The sequence below is a fragment of the Schistocerca serialis genome, chromosome 12 (genome assembly GCF_023864345.2).
Source record: "Schistocerca serialis cubense isolate TAMUIC-IGC-003099 chromosome 12, iqSchSeri2.2, whole genome shotgun sequence".
Classification (NCBI taxonomy): Eukaryota; Metazoa; Arthropoda; class Insecta; order Orthoptera; family Acrididae; genus Schistocerca; species Schistocerca serialis.
Window position 1 is genome coordinate 81443551 of NC_064649.1, and position 15539 is coordinate 81459089.

The 15539-nt window shown below is 46.9% G+C and overlaps 1 protein-coding gene and 1 long non-coding RNA gene across 2 annotated transcripts in view; both read left to right on the forward strand.

Annotated features, from left to right (window-relative positions):
• The window catches only part of LOC126428228 (uncharacterized), a 405107-nt gene that overhangs the window by 347398 nt on the left and 42170 nt on the right, over positions 1-15539 (forward strand). The window lies entirely within an intron of this gene.
• Positions 1-15539, forward strand: part of LOC126428227 (alkylglycerol monooxygenase-like) — a 213019-nt gene that overhangs the window by 155310 nt on the left and 42170 nt on the right. Inside the window, exon 3 of the mRNA XM_050090144.1 lies at positions 9295-9446. Within this exon, the coding sequence (XP_049946101.1) occupies positions 9295-9446 (152 nt within the window). The remainder of the gene's footprint in view (positions 1-9294; positions 9447-15539) is intronic.

Sequence of the window (15539 nt, forward strand, 5' to 3'; positions counted from 1 at the left end):
TTTCTCTCACCTTCTTGTCCACTCCCTGCGCCAAACTTTCATTAAAGACCGAAGGACGCCCACTCCGTTGTTCATCATGCACATTTGTGCGTCCATCTTTAAATGCTCTTTCTTACCATTCCATAATTCATAATGTTTACTCCGTAAACTGCACAGATCTCACGATGAATATCGATCGCTTTTAGGCCTTTAGCACTAAGAAATCTTATAACGGACGGTGCTTCACAGTCGGCGGGACTCACGATTATCGGAGGCATCTTAAACTCTCAGTACACAACGTAAACAAGGAAGAATCAGACTGTAATGGCGTCAGTGCGTAGATTAAGGTACAGCCTTTCATGTAACAACAAAATTATTGAGATATCGTACCACGTCTTTTTTTAAATTTCAAAACGGTACTTACTTAAAAAACACGCCTCGTAGAACAGGAAAATACTGTTTTCCTTTTTGTAGTATTCAACCACTTATCACTTTCGATAAAAGCAGCAAACGATGGACAAACTAAGTTTTCTTTTATTTGCCTATTTAATATTTTGGTAGTCGAATTAAGTCGGGTGATGCTGAGGGAATTAGATTAGGAAATGAGACACCTAAAGTAGTAAAGGAATTTACTATTTGGGGAGCAAAATAACTGATGATGGTCGAAGTAGAGCGGATATAAAATGTAGACTGGCAATGGCAAGGAAAGCGTTTCTGAAGAAGAGAAATTTGTTAACATCGAGTATAAATTTCAGTGTCAGGAAGTCGTTTCTGAAAGCATTTGTATAGAGTGTAGCCATGTATGGAAGTGAAACATGGACGATAACTGCCGGCCGAGTGGCCGTGCGGTTCTAAGCGCTACAGTCTGGAACCGAGCGACCGCTACGGTCGCAGATTCGGATCCTGCCTCGGGCATGGATGTGTGTGCTGTCCTTAGGTTAGTTAGGTTTAATTAGTTCTAGGCGACTGATGACCTCAGAAGTTTAGTGCTCAGAGCCATTTGAACCACAATGGACGATAACTTGTTTGGACAAGAAGAGAATAGAAGCTTTCGAAATGTGGTGCTACAGAAGAATGCTGAAGATTGGATGGGTAGATCACATAACTAATGAGGAGGTATTGAATAGGATTGGGGAGAAGAGAAGTTTGTGGCACAACTTGACCAGAAGAAGGGATCGCTTGGTAGGACATATTCTGAGGCATCAAGGGATCACCAATTTAGTATTGGAGGGCAGCGTGGAGGGTAAAAATCGTAGAGGAAGACCAAGAGATGAATACACTAAGCAGATTCAGAAGGATGTAGGTTGCAGTAAGTACTGGGAGATGAAGAAGCTTGCACAGGATAGAGTAGCATGGAGAGCTGCATCAAATCAGTCTCAGGACTAAAGACCACAACAACATAATATTTTGGTTCTATGTATCTCGAAATTGAGTCAAAATTTTACAGTCTTTGTCAGCTTTCTGCATTTATTCTAGGAAACAATAGAAATAAAACGAAAATCAGTTATTTTAACAGTCAGGCTATACTGGCGTGGAAAAAACATTGTAACCGAAAACCGGTTATTTCAGCAATTACCGCCAACCATAGGGCATGGATTTTGGTCGCCATATGCGTGGCAACGAGAATATCGCGAAACTAGTTGAGCAGAGCGGATAGCGAGAGACTGGTGGAGGTGTGCCTTTACATAAGGCGAGGCTGCCGGCCTTCGAAAAGTCGGCTAGAGGTGGGTCGCCTAGCAACAGCCTAATGCCTAATCCAGCAGCGGCTAACCGGTCCCGCGCCCATCCATCGTCCGTCGCCCCGGAGGAGCCAGCGGGACTCGCCGCACGCTGGCGAGCCTCCAGACTCCAGTTCGCTCCAGCTCCAGGTGCGGACCTTACGTAAAGCAGCGCCCCTGGCGGCCTTCGTCGTCGTCCCGGGTCACAGGGCACGCAAGGTGTCCGGTTACGTAACGGGCGCACACAGCGGCGGAGATCGGCACTACCACTCCCCCACCCCACTCCACCTGCTGTTTACGGCTGACACTCCGCACTGTCAATTACCAACAAAACAGGAGATTACCGAGTATCGGATCACGTTTGTGACTTGCTTTTACAGCTTCCTAGCATATACGACGGGCGTTCAATAAGAAATGGAACACATTTTTTTCTGACCGCAGGTTGCTTTTATTCCGGATTCCAACACATCATATTATTCCCCACACTTCTGGTTACAAAACTCCATTTTTTCAACATAATCCGCGTTCAGTGCGACGGCCTTACGCTACCTTACTGGCCTGTATGCCCGCATGGCACCGCTCTACTAATCTACCGGGTGATCAAAAAGTCAGTATAAATATGAAAACTTAATAAACCACGGAATAATGTAGATAGAGGGGTAAAAATTGACACACATGTTTGGAATGACATGGGGTTTTATTAGAACCAAAAAAAGAATCACCCCATATTGCTAGACACCTGAAAGATCTCTTGCGCACGTCGTTTGGTGATGGTCGTGTGCTCAGCCGCCACTTTCGTCTTGCTTTGCCTCCCAGGTCCCCAGACCTCAGTCCGTGCGGTTATTGGCTTTTGGGTTACCTGAAGTCGCAAGTGTATCGTGATCGACCGACATCTCTAGGGATGCTGAAAGACAACATCCGACGCCAATGCCTCACCATAACTCCGGACATGCTTTACAGTGCTGTTCACAACATTATTCCTCGACTACAGCTATTGTTGAGGAATGATGGTGGGCATATTGGGCATTTCCTGTAAAGATCATCATCTTTGCTTTGTCTTACGTGTTATACTAATTATTGCCATTCACATCAGATGAAACGCCATCATCGGACATTTTTTTGAACGTTTGTGTTTTTTCGGTTCTAATAAAACCCCATGTCATTCCAAGCATGTGAGTTAATTTGTAGCTCTCTATCTACATTATTCCGTCATTTATTCAGTTTCCAAATTTATACTGACTTTTTGATCACCCGGTATATCGCAGTAAACGTCTTGCTCCATCAATAACCTCTCCATCATCCACTTACTTCTTCCCGCTAAGTGCATCCGTCATTGGGCCAATACCTCGAAAGAGTGTGTCTGCACGTTCCAACACTGCAGGCTGTAATGTTATGTGGGCCTCACTGCCCCCCCCCCCCTCCCTTTTTTTCTGTAACCAATTTGTGTCTGATTTTATTCTGAGAAGATCAGTAATGCATGTAAATACCGTAAATGTAAATTTGATTGCCGGCCGGAGTGGCCGAGCGGTTCTAGGCGCTACAGTCTGGAACCGCGCGACCGCTACGGTCGCAGGTTCGAATCCTGCCTCGGACATGGATGTGTGTGATGTCCTTAGGTTAGTTAGGTTTAAGTAGTTCGAAGTTCTAGGGGACTGATGACCTCAGAAGTTAAGTCCCATAGTGCTCAGAGCCATTTGAACCATTTGTTTGAAGAATAGAAATATCTTGTTTTTGGAAAAGGAGGTGAACTTCATTGTCGTCGTCGTCTATCAATCGACAGAATTGTAAGTTTACAAAGTTCACCAAAATACAAGTAACAACCTCTCATAATTTCTTAATTACAGTAATTGGATTATGTTCTTGTACAATAGTATTGTGCTGAACTCCACTGACCAATTTTGACGTAGCAGGACGTGTAGTTTGTGTGCCAAGCAATTTCCGTTTCTCACGAAAAGCAGATTGCTGTTTGATCTTATTTACTTAAAACAGTGGTCCCGTAGGTATGAAACTACGAAAACTTGGGCTCAAAGCTATCCGCAATACGGCCAAGTAACTAACAGAGTCGTATGTTAAACCTTAAAGAACAATAACTTCCTCCAAACTGTAATACGTCACCAACTGGTGCTGAAGCTGATCATTCAAGGAGGCAGCAACCAAAATTCAGGTACCAGTTATGACTTAAAGCAAAAATCTCAATCAAAAATCAATATATATATATATATAATCTCCAAACACATATATAAATATTCATATTATTTAAAAAAAGTCATTTTATAAGGGGGGCAGCCGGCACCCGGGTGGCTTTGTTAAGATCATGACAGGTGCCTCGCCCAACAACTCGCCGTGCTTTTGTTTACTGCCAGGTCTCCGTAGGCATTCTGTAAGCACCTGTGAATATCTGAGATGTTCTGGTTTTCCGCCAAAAGAAAGTCAGTTATAGCTATCTGCTTGGAACACACCTCAAATGCCATTTTGAAGGCCACGTACAGCCTGGGACTGAAACGGGAATATTCCACGATGACGCACAACAATTTCACTTTTTTTTTTTCAACCGAAACTGGCCTAGAACAAAGTGTTACATTACTTACTGAACGCCCCTCTTAGAACTCAGTACGTTATTCTTAAAGGATCTCGCTTCCGTCGGCCGTCGTAATTTAATTTATTATTTACTACAGAAATTGATTGGTAATGGTGATAGTTGCCGGCTTACGTGGTAGGCCTTAATCAGAATATTTCATTCAATTTGGGTTTAGCATTAAATGCTTTTGTGAAGTTCTCTTTTTTAACAATATTAATCTTCAGTAGAAATTATTTGCTAAGTTAATGAACGTTAGACTCGCTGAATCTTAAAACATGAGCATATAGGTTGAACAATGGAATAAACTTTTCATATTGCTTTCCTCGGCTAGTCAGTTCACTTTAGAGCAAAAATCTTTTGTTATTAATTACAATTGTGGCCCACGCACGCGCTAGAGTATTTTTTCTTACCTCCGTTAACCATTGCGCTGTAGTCGGAGTCCTGGCTCTGGCTCTCGGCTGTGGTACTGAAAATAAGAATCTTAAAGCTACGTATTTTCTGCGACGTCGGGCGGTTGAGGAGAAAAATGTATGTTATGTTAATAGCGGGCGAGTTTTTCGCTGCCGCTGATTTTTATAAGTTAATGTCGCCACGTAATGGCGTCGTTGGCTCCGTCGGCCGCTGCGATTGTTGAGCTGTAAATTAATCAAATGCAGGTTAATTCAAGGAAGGCGGACATGAAATCGGGATCACCTCTTACAAACTGAAAGTGAACAATAATATTAAATCAATATATTATCTGCTTAATTAGCACAAATATGCTTACATTTGCCAGCACTCGCAAGATGTCCGTCTACACGCAACCAAGACAAGAGAAGTGAAAACGATTAAAAAATTAACAAAAGAGCGTAACTTGTCGTCTCCTTAGATCGTTTTGTTATATTTCTTTGCCCTCGAAACTTACACAGAGAAATTATTGTAATACGGATACATGAGAAAAATGTATGTTCGCCTGAGCGGCTGGTGTCCACTTATTATTCAATTTTTAAATGTCTCTTCTTTATAGTGTTTTTAAGTCTTATTATTTCACTGGGGACGCTATACGGGATAAGATCTTCAGATGTTAAAGTAATGTCTGGAGAACTCGGCCGGAGCGTTGTACGCCCATTCCCGTCAACAGTCTATACTAGTGTGCAAAACGTAGGGACGAAAGTAATTTTTCGCATGATCTGTCACTGCCAAGAAACTTAGGTCGATGATAGGTGGATCATACATAGAAAGGACTGCTACAGTCCAGTATAGGTAGTAGCTGAAAGAATTACGCTATGAGGTGAACCAAAATGACAGTTTTACTCAAAGACAACAACTACACTCCAGCCACCGGGATTTATGACTGTCCCCTCGGCATTACAATAGCGGATCATGGTTCTTAATAGCATGTGAGAACATGAGGCGCGGCAATGCACCCTCTGCAACCAGTTCCCATGTGCGTCACAAGGTTAATAAAGAGTTATTGTGCTAGGGCGTTGCATTCCTCCACCATGATGATTGACAAAAGCTGGATGGTCCTTGGCGCATATTAACGTGGTGCAGTACGTAGTCCCAAAGCATCCCACACGTGTTCGAATGCGATTTAAGCCCGTTCCAAGAGCTGCTCCACCTGTGGAGTTCGATAAGTCGCGCACTGCCATCCATAAAAATGAAGTCAGAGCCTAATGCACCGCCTGAAAAAAAAATGGTTCAAATGGCTCTGAGCACTATGGAACTTAACATCTTAGGCCATCAGTCCCCTAGAACTTAGAACTACACTCCTGGAAATGGAAAAAAGAACACATTGACACCGGTGTGTCAGACCCACCATACTTGCTCCGGACACTGCGAGAGGGCTGTACAAGCAATGATCACACGCACGGCACAGCGGACACACCAGGAACCGCGGTGTTGGCCGTCGAATGGCGCTAGCTGCGCAGCATTTGTGCACCGTCGCCGTCAGTGTCAGCCAGTTTGCCGTGGCATACGGAGCTCCATCGCAGTCTTTAACACTGGTAGCATGCCGCGACAGCGTGGACGTGAATCGTATGTGCAGTTGACGGACTTTGAGCGAGGGCGTATAGTGGGCATGCGGGAGGCCGGGTGGACGTACCGCCGAATTGCTCAACACGTGGGGCGTGAGGTCTCCACAGTACATCGATGTTGTCGCCAGTGGTCGGCGGAAGGTGCACGTGCCCGTCGACCTGGGACCGGACCGCAGCGACGCACGGATGCACGCCAAGACCGTAGGATCCTACGCAGTGCCGTAGAGGACCGCACCGCCACTTCCCAGCAAATTAGGGACACTGTTGCTCCTGGGGTATCGGCGAGGACCATTCGCAACCGTCTCCATGAAGCTGGGCTACGGTCCCGCACACCGTTAGGCCGTCTTCCGCTCACACCCCAACATCGTGCAGCCCGCCTCCAGTGGCGTCGCGACAGGCATGAATGGAGGGACGAATGGAGACGTGTCGTCTTCAGCGATGAGAGTCGCTTCTGCCTTGGTGCCAATGATGGTCGTATGCGTGTTTGGCGCCGTGCAGGTGAGCGCCACAATCAGGACTGCATACGACCGAGGCACACAGGGCCAACATCCGGCATCATGGTGTGGGGAGCGATCTCCTACACTGGCCGTACACCACTGGTGATCGTCGAGGGGACACTGAATAGTGCACGGTACATCCAAACCGTCATCGAACCCAGCGTTCTACCATTCCTAGACCGGCAAGGGAACTTGCTGTTCCAACAGGACAATGCACGTCCGCATGTATCCTGTGCCACCCAACGTGCTCTAGAAGGTGTAAGTCAACTACCCTGGCCAGCAAGATCTCCGGATCTGTCCCCCATTGAGCATGTTTGGGACTGGATGAAGCGTCGTCTCACGCGGTCTGCACGTCCAGCACGAACGCTGGTCCAACTGAGGCGCCAGGTGGAAATGGCATGGCAAGCCGTTCCACAGGACTACATCCAGCATCTCTACGATCGTCTCCATGGGAGAATAGCAGCCTGCATTGCTGGGAAAGGTGGATATACACTGTACTAGTGCCGACATTGTGCATGCTCTGTTGCCTGTGTCTATGTGCCTGTGGTTCTGTCAGTGTGATCATGTGATGTATCTGGCCCCAGGAATGTGTCAATACAGTTTCCCCTTCCTGGGACAATGAATTCACGGTGTTCTTATTTCAATATCCAGGAGTGTACTTAAACCTAACCAACCTAAGGACATCACACACATCCATGCCCAAGGCAGAATTCGAACCTGCGACCGGAGCAGTCCTGCGGTTCCGGACTGCAGCGCCTAGAACCGCACGGCCACCGAGGCCGGCCCGCCTGAAAAGGTGCGCATGGAAAAGTAGTACAGTGCCGCAATACCACTGACCGGCAGGTGTAGCGACTTCAAAGGTTTCGAGGTCAGGAGGCCCATGCAACATAGTGCGCCGGCACACTATAAGACCTGGACCAGCAAAATCATCATGTTAGACACTGTTTCTGACGTGAATCGTCGACAAACTTCATCTCTTTCGTGGTCCTCGCCTGGACAACCGTAGCGTTCAACGTGCGTGAACTCGAAATCTTTGAACACGGTATACCCACTGTTCAGTGTCACAGTGTACTCCTTCCTCATCTGCGTCTTTTCAGGGATCAATTCGGCCCAAACTTCCTTTTTTAGGTTTCGTATCTCAATTGGAATCCTTACAGGATCTCTCTTTCTGTCTGTATGCATGTCTGTAAGTCGTATGTCTGTCTGTCTGTAAGTCGTATGTCTGTATGTATGTCGTATGTCTGTATGTATGTCCGACTTGATGGACCATCTTTATACGTAATTAAGTTTGTGCTGAACCCTTGGTGCGTGGGTCCTGCTCGCACTTGCCCAAATCTTTAAAGCCGGTGAACAGTGCAGCTGGAGGATCTCGTGGAGCGAAAGATATTCGATTGGACTGGCCTGCCCTTTGATCCGAACAGGGGGCCATCATAAATCGCGGTGACATGAGTGTAATCATTGTCTTTGAGTAAAAGTCTCATTTCTGATAGTATCGTTCCGCATTTCTTCAACCGTCTGCTCGAACAGTTCGACGACGTTTGCAGCAGCGTGGACTATCGGCTCGGAGACCGTGGCTGCGGTTACCCCTGACGCTGCATCACAGATAGGAGCGCCTGCGATGGTGTACTCGACGACGAACCTGGGTGCACGAATGGGAAAACGTCATTTTCTCGGATGAATTCAGGTTCTGTTTACAGCATCACGATGGTCGCATCCGCGTTTGGCGACATCGCGGTGAACGCACATTGGAAGCATGTATTCGTCATCACCATACTGGCGTATCACCCGGCGTAACGGTATGGGGTGCCATTGGTTACACATCTCGGCCACCTCTTGTGTTCTTTGAACAGTGGAGGTTACATTTCAAATGTGTTACGACCCGTGGCTCTACCCTTCATTCGATCCCCACAAAACCCTACATTTCAGCAGGATAATGCACGACCGCATGTTGCAGGTCCTGTCCGGGCCTTTCTGGATACCGAAAATGTTCGACTGCTGCCCTGGTCAGCACATTCTCCAGATCTCACACCAATTGAAAACGTCTGGTCACTGGTGGCCGAGCAACTGGCTCGTCACAATACGGCAGTCACTACTCTTGATGAACTGTGGTATCGTGTTGAAGCTGCAAAGGCAGCTGTACCTGTACGCGCCATCAAAGATCTGACTCAATGGCCAGGCGTATTAAGGCCAGAGGTGGTTGTTCTGGGTACTGATTTCTCAGGATCTATGCACCCAAACTGCGTGAAAATGTAATCACATGTCAGTTCTATTATAATATATTTGTCCAATGAATACCCGTTTATCACCTGCATTTCTTCTTGGTGTACCAATTTTAATGGCCAGTAGTGTATAACACGTCCCAAGAAAAAAAATTATCAACGAACATGCTTTTTTCGGGCCAAAGATAGTAAACCGCCCATGCCTTCTGAGTGCCTCAGTCTGTTTGTCAGACAGTGTTGTAAAGCTGTGGGTAGGTGCCAGGCAGTGACTCGTCGGTCTGCCCACAGGCTGGTGTTCCGGGGGGCCGAGCACTGGGCCTACGTGAGCATCTACGAGCGCTGGCGCCTGGTGGACCTGCCGTGGGACTCTCCGGCCACGTGGTACCTGGCTCTCGTCGGCGTCGACTTCTGCTACTACTGGGTGCACCGCGCCTGCCACGGTGAGCCACCGCTGCGCCTCTATTCATTGTTCGATGCAGGTTACATTTCTAGCGAAGAGATGGGTTTTCCCAAAAAATGGTTCAAATGGCTCTGAGCACTATCGGACTTAACAGCTGAGGTCATCAGTCCCGTAGAACTTAGAAGTACTTAAACCTAACTAATCTAAGGACATCACACACATCCATGCCCGAGGCAGGATTCGAACCTGCGACCGTAGCGGTCGCGCGGTTCCAGACTGAAGCGCCTAGAACCGCTCGGCCACTCCGGCCGGCTTCCGCAAACATGTCGTACGCACTTAAGCTCACCAAACGAAATACACTGCCAGAAAAAAATTAAACACAAAAAAACTAAACAGAATGCATTTCGTACATAAATCAAAAAGGTTGCTTTTCAATCATAAATTACAAAGTGTCTCATAAGTTATCGACGTATTTGTATCGTTGTTTTAATTGTTGTTGGTGTGGTCCTCAGTCCTGAGACTGGTTTGACGCATCTCTCCATGCTACTCTATCTTGTGCAAGCTTCTTCATCTCCCAGTACCTACTGCAGCCTACATCCTTCTGAATCTGCTTAGTGTATTCGTCTCTTGGTCTCCCTCTACCATTTTTACCCTCCACACTGCCCTCCAATACTAAATTGGTGATCCCTTGATGCCTCAGAACATGTCCCACCTACCGATCTCTTCTTCTAGTCAAGTTGTGCCACAAACTCCTCTTCTCTCCAATCCTATTCAGTATCTCCTCATCAATTATTTGATCTATCCATCTAATCTTCAGCATTGTTCTGTAGCACCACATTTCGAAAGCTTCTATTTTCTATTTGTCTAAACTATTCATCGTCCACGTTTCACTTCCATACATGGCTACCCTCCATACAAATACTTTCAGAAACGACTTCCTACTTAACTCTATACTCGATGTTAACAAATTCCTCTTCTTCAGAAACTCTTTCCTTGCCATTGCCAGTCCACATTTTGTATCCTCTCTACTTCGATCATTATCAGTTATTTTGCTCCTCAAATAGCAAAACTCCTTTACTGCTTTAACTGTCTCATTTTCTAATCTAATTCCCTCAGCATCGCCCGATTTAATTCGACTACATTCCGTTATACTCGTTTTGCTTTTGTTGATGTTCATCTTATACCCTCCTTTCAAGACACTGTCCATTCCGTTCAACTGCTCTTCCAAGTCCTTTGCTGTCTCTGACAGAATTACAATGTCATCGACGAACCTAGAAGTTTTTATTTCTTCTCCATGGTTTTAATTCCTACTCCGAATTTTTCTTTTGTTTCCTTTACTGTTTGCTCAATATACAGATTGAATAACAGCGGGGGCAGGCTACAATCATGTCTCACTCCCTTCCCGACCACTACTTCCCTTTCATGCCCCTTGACTCTTATAACTGCCATCTGGTTTCTGTACAAATTGTAAATAGCCTTTCACTCCCTGTATTTGACCTCAGTCACCTTCAGAATTTGAAAGAGAGTAATCCAGTCAACATTGTCAAAAGCTTTCTCCAAGTCTACAAATCCTAGAAACGTAGGTTTGCCTTTCCTTAATCTTTCTTCTAAGGTAAGTCGTAGGGTCAGTAGTGTCTCACGTGTTCCGACATTTCTACGGAATTCAAACTGATGTTCCCCGAGGTCGGCTTCTGCCAGTTTTTTCAGTCGTCTGTAAACAATTCGCTTCAGTATGTTCCAGCCGTGACTTATTAAACTGATAGTTCGGTATATTTCACATCTGTCAACACCTGCTCTCTTTGGGATTGGAATTATTATATTCTTCTTGAAGTCTGAGGGTATTTCGCCTGTCTCATACATCTCGCTCGCCAGATGGTAGACTTTTGTGAGGACTGGCTCTCCCAAGGCTGTCACTAGTTCTATCGGAATGTTTTCTACTGCCGGGGTCGTGTTTCGACTTAGGTCTTTCAGTGCTCTGTCAAACTCTTCACGCAGTATCATATTTTAATTAATAAATATCATCTTAACTATTTTTGACCGTCACTGTCTGGAGAAGTATGTAAAGGTTTTATCTGAATTACCGATACCAGTCACAAACTTTGTCAACTATTGTATTACTTATTTATTTAGCGACATGTTTCGAAGGAATACCTCATCTTCAGGCTAAATGGCATTGCAGAGACAGCTTTGCAATAAGGTCATACAGATGTTACATAGTCTTCTCGTAAATGCTGTGGTCATCCTGTGGAAGAAGAGAAAACTTAGTAAGAGGCGATGTCACATTGGAAGCTGGACTGATGTTTGCACGAAAATGTTTTGTAACGGTCACTTCCGTTTTCAGAATTACACATACTAGGTGTCTGTTTTATATATATAAGTGGAGCTTGAACTTCAGAGTTAAACACTATCTCACTATTTGCGGAGGCACTTATCTGATCTGCTACTTATATGAATATGGTGTCTGTTCTGGCAACACCAGCCATGACCTCCTCCTTCTATGCGGATGCACACCTATTTCCCGAACTCTTACGGGACTTGGTAAGAATGTCTTCCACGAGTAATGAGTGTGTTGAGGTGGGAGACTACGAATGTAGCGTGTGGACGTTCAAGGTGAGAATGTGGGCCTCGCGGGAGGCGTTCGCGAGATAGTCCCTGCAGTCGCCATATCCTCTGTGCCCTCGGTGGCTCAGATGGATTTAGCGTCTGCCATCTAAGCAGGAGATCGTGGGTTCTAGTCCTGGTGAGGGCACACATTTTCACCTGTCCCCGTTCATATGTATCTGAGATGGTTCCCTCTGCCATGGTGATGCCGTCGGTTGTAGTGGAAGTCGACACTGAAGACTGCCCTGGAATACTGCTGTTGATCTGCGTCCGCCACTGGAGAAATCGCCTGATGTAACTGTAGCAACTATCGGTTACAGCGTGTTCCAACCGTCTCCGATACCGCTGTCCGTTGAACGCGCTAACCGCTACTGTTCCCTGCACTCAACTTATTTAGACGCAAATTACCTTTAACGTGATAGATTAGGACCTCTATCGATGGTGTTAGTTGTGAAAATTACCGTAATTTCACTGTTTCCAGACACCTGTTTGCGAAAAAAATCGATCTCATACTGTGTTTCGTGAGAGATTCACTCTACAGAAATCTGTACTGGTTTTGCAAAGGTTTTTACACTTAGCATAGTACGCTGAATAACAGAGAGCAAAGGAATCACCACTTGCAGGAGACAAATTCCGAACGAGAAACATCCAATTTCGGGCTTCCAAAAATAAGTGAGCGACCGTTACAAAACATTTTCGTGCAAACATCAGTCCAGCTTCCAAAGTGACATCGCCTCTTACTAAGTTTTCTCTTCTTCCACTGGATGACCACAGCATTTACGAGAAGACTATGTAACATAGTATGACCTTACTGTAAAGCTGTTTTTCTAAAGCCATTTAGCCTGAAGATGAGATATTCCCTCCAAACATGTCGTTAAATAAATAATACAATAGTTGCCAAAGTTTGTGACTGGTAGCGGTAATTTAAAAAAACCTTTACATAATTAATATCATACTCAACATCGTCGTTTAGATAAAGCGTAGTACCTGTATCGAGGTATTTCGACCGTGAGCAGCGACTGTGACACAATATTTGCTTCAGAATACTTTAAAGAGAAAAGCCGAGAAGCAGTCTGAGCACTTTCTCATACCAGGCTTTCCTGGATTTGCTGCCGGCCGCGGTGGTCTAGCGGTTCTAGGCGCTCAGTCCGGAACCGCACGACTGCTACGGTCGCAGGTTCGAATCCTGCCTCGGGCATGGATGTGTGTGACGTCCTTAGGTTAGTTAGGTTTAAGTAGTTCTAAGTTCTAGGGGACTGATGACCACAGATGTTAACTCCCATAGTGCTCAGAGCCATTTGAACCTGGATTTGCTGATAGCTGTCCTTCACAGAACCTGTAACGTCACTGCAAACAGGAGAGTGTTGTGACTTCTAATACATGTTAGAAACAAGATCAGGTTTTTCAGTTGTTCTTCACAGCCTTGGCATGAGCTGTGGTCATCCTGTGGAGAAAGAGAAGGAAAGCGTAATACAGTAAGCATGTAGGCTGAAGCAATGAATTAAAATTTTTACCAGTGCCAGGATAGAACCCAGGTCTCCTGCTTACTAAGCAAATGCACTACCCACTGTGCCACGATGGGACTGCGGCTACCACCGCTACACTTACTACCCTACTACGTCTCCTTCCCTGATGCAGATCCCAAGTCTCACCTCAGGGCATTGCTTCAGCCTACATCATTATTGCAGATAAAGATGGGACTCAATATATCTCAGGAAAATAGACCGTGTGTGATTAATACACTCCTGGAAATTGAAATAAGAACACCGTGAATTCATTGTCCCAGGAAGAGGACACATTCCTGGGGTCAGACACATCACATGATCACACTGACAGAACCACAGGCACATAGACACAGGCAACAGAGCATGCACAATGTCGGCACTAGTACAGTGTATATCCACCTTTCCCAGCAATGCAGGCTGCTATTCTCCCATGGAGACGATCGTAGAGATGCTGGATGTAGTCCTGTGGAACGGCTTGCCCTGCCATTTCCACCTGGCGCCTCAGTTGGACCAGCGTTCGTGCTGGACGTGCAGACCGCGTGAGACGACGCTTCATCCAGTCCCAAACATGCTCAATGGGGGACAGATCCGGAGATCTTGCTGGCCAGGGTAGTTGACTTACACCTTCTAGAGCACGTTGGGTGGCACAGGATACATGCGGACGTGCATTGTCCTGTTGGAACAGCAAGTTCCCTTGCCGGTCTAGGAATGGTAGAACGATGGGTTCGATGACGGTTTGGATGTACCGTGCACTATTCAGTGTCCCCTCGACGATCACCAGTGGTGTACGGCCGACCAGTGTAGGAGATCGCTCCCCACACCATGATGCCGGGTGTTGGCCCTGTGTGCCTCGGTCGTATGCAGTCCTGATTGTGGCGCTCACCTGCACGGCGCCAAACACGCATACGACCATCATTGGCACCAAGGCAGAAGCGACTCTCATCGCTGAAGACGACTCGTCTCCATTCGTCCCTCCATTCACGCCTGTCGCGACACCACTGGAGGCGGGCTGCACGATGTTGGGGCGTGAGCGGAAGACGGCCTAACGGTGTGCGGGACCGTAGCCCAGCTTCATGGAGACGGTTGCGAATGGTCCTCGCCGATACCCCAGGAGCAACAGTGTCCCTAATTTGCTGGGAAGTGGCGGTGCGGTCCCCTACGGCACTGCGTAGGATCCTACGGTCTTGGCGTGCATCCGTGCGTCGCTGCGGTCCGGTCCCAGGTCGACGGGCACGTGCACCTTCCGCCGACCACTGGCGACATCATCGATGTACTGTGGAGACCTCACGCCCCACGTGTTGAGCAATTCGGCGGTACGTCCACCCGGCCTCCCACATGCCCACTATACGCCCTCGCTCAAAGTCCGTCAACTGCACATACGGTTCACGTCCACGCTGTCGCGGCATGCTACCAGTGTTAAAGACTGCGATGGAGCTCCGTATGCCACGGCAAACTGGCTGACACTGACGGCGGCGGTGCACAAATGCTGCGCAGCTAGCGCCATTCGACGGCCAACACCGCGGTTCCTGGTGTGTCCGCTGTGCCGTGCGTGTGATCATTGCTTGTACAGCCCTCTCGCAGTGTCCGGAGCAAGTATGGTGGGTGTGCCACACCGGTGTCAATGTGTTCTTTTTTCCATTTCCAGGAGTGTATATCATGTACGCCTGAGATATGAATAAGACTAACCCCATTTCGCCCATTGCTAAGGAGCTATTCCAATATCGGAAAGCCTGATGCGAGCTTAGAAGGCGAACAGCAACAGGCTAAAGCGTAAACTGCATTTTGTGTTGGGAGAGAGACGTACTAGGGTCGTCCATGCTGGAGTGGTAGCCACAGTGCTGGTGTAGAGCAATAGACAATGGAGATAACTACGCTTGTGCTCATAAATTAAGGATAATGCTGGTGCATGGTGAAACAACGCTCTTGTGGGCGGTTTGTGGGTTTAAATCACCTCAGGGTATGACCATGCGGTGCATTTGTCCTGCGGTCGTCCCATGGGGGCGCTGGCAGCAGTCCACATAAGCAGA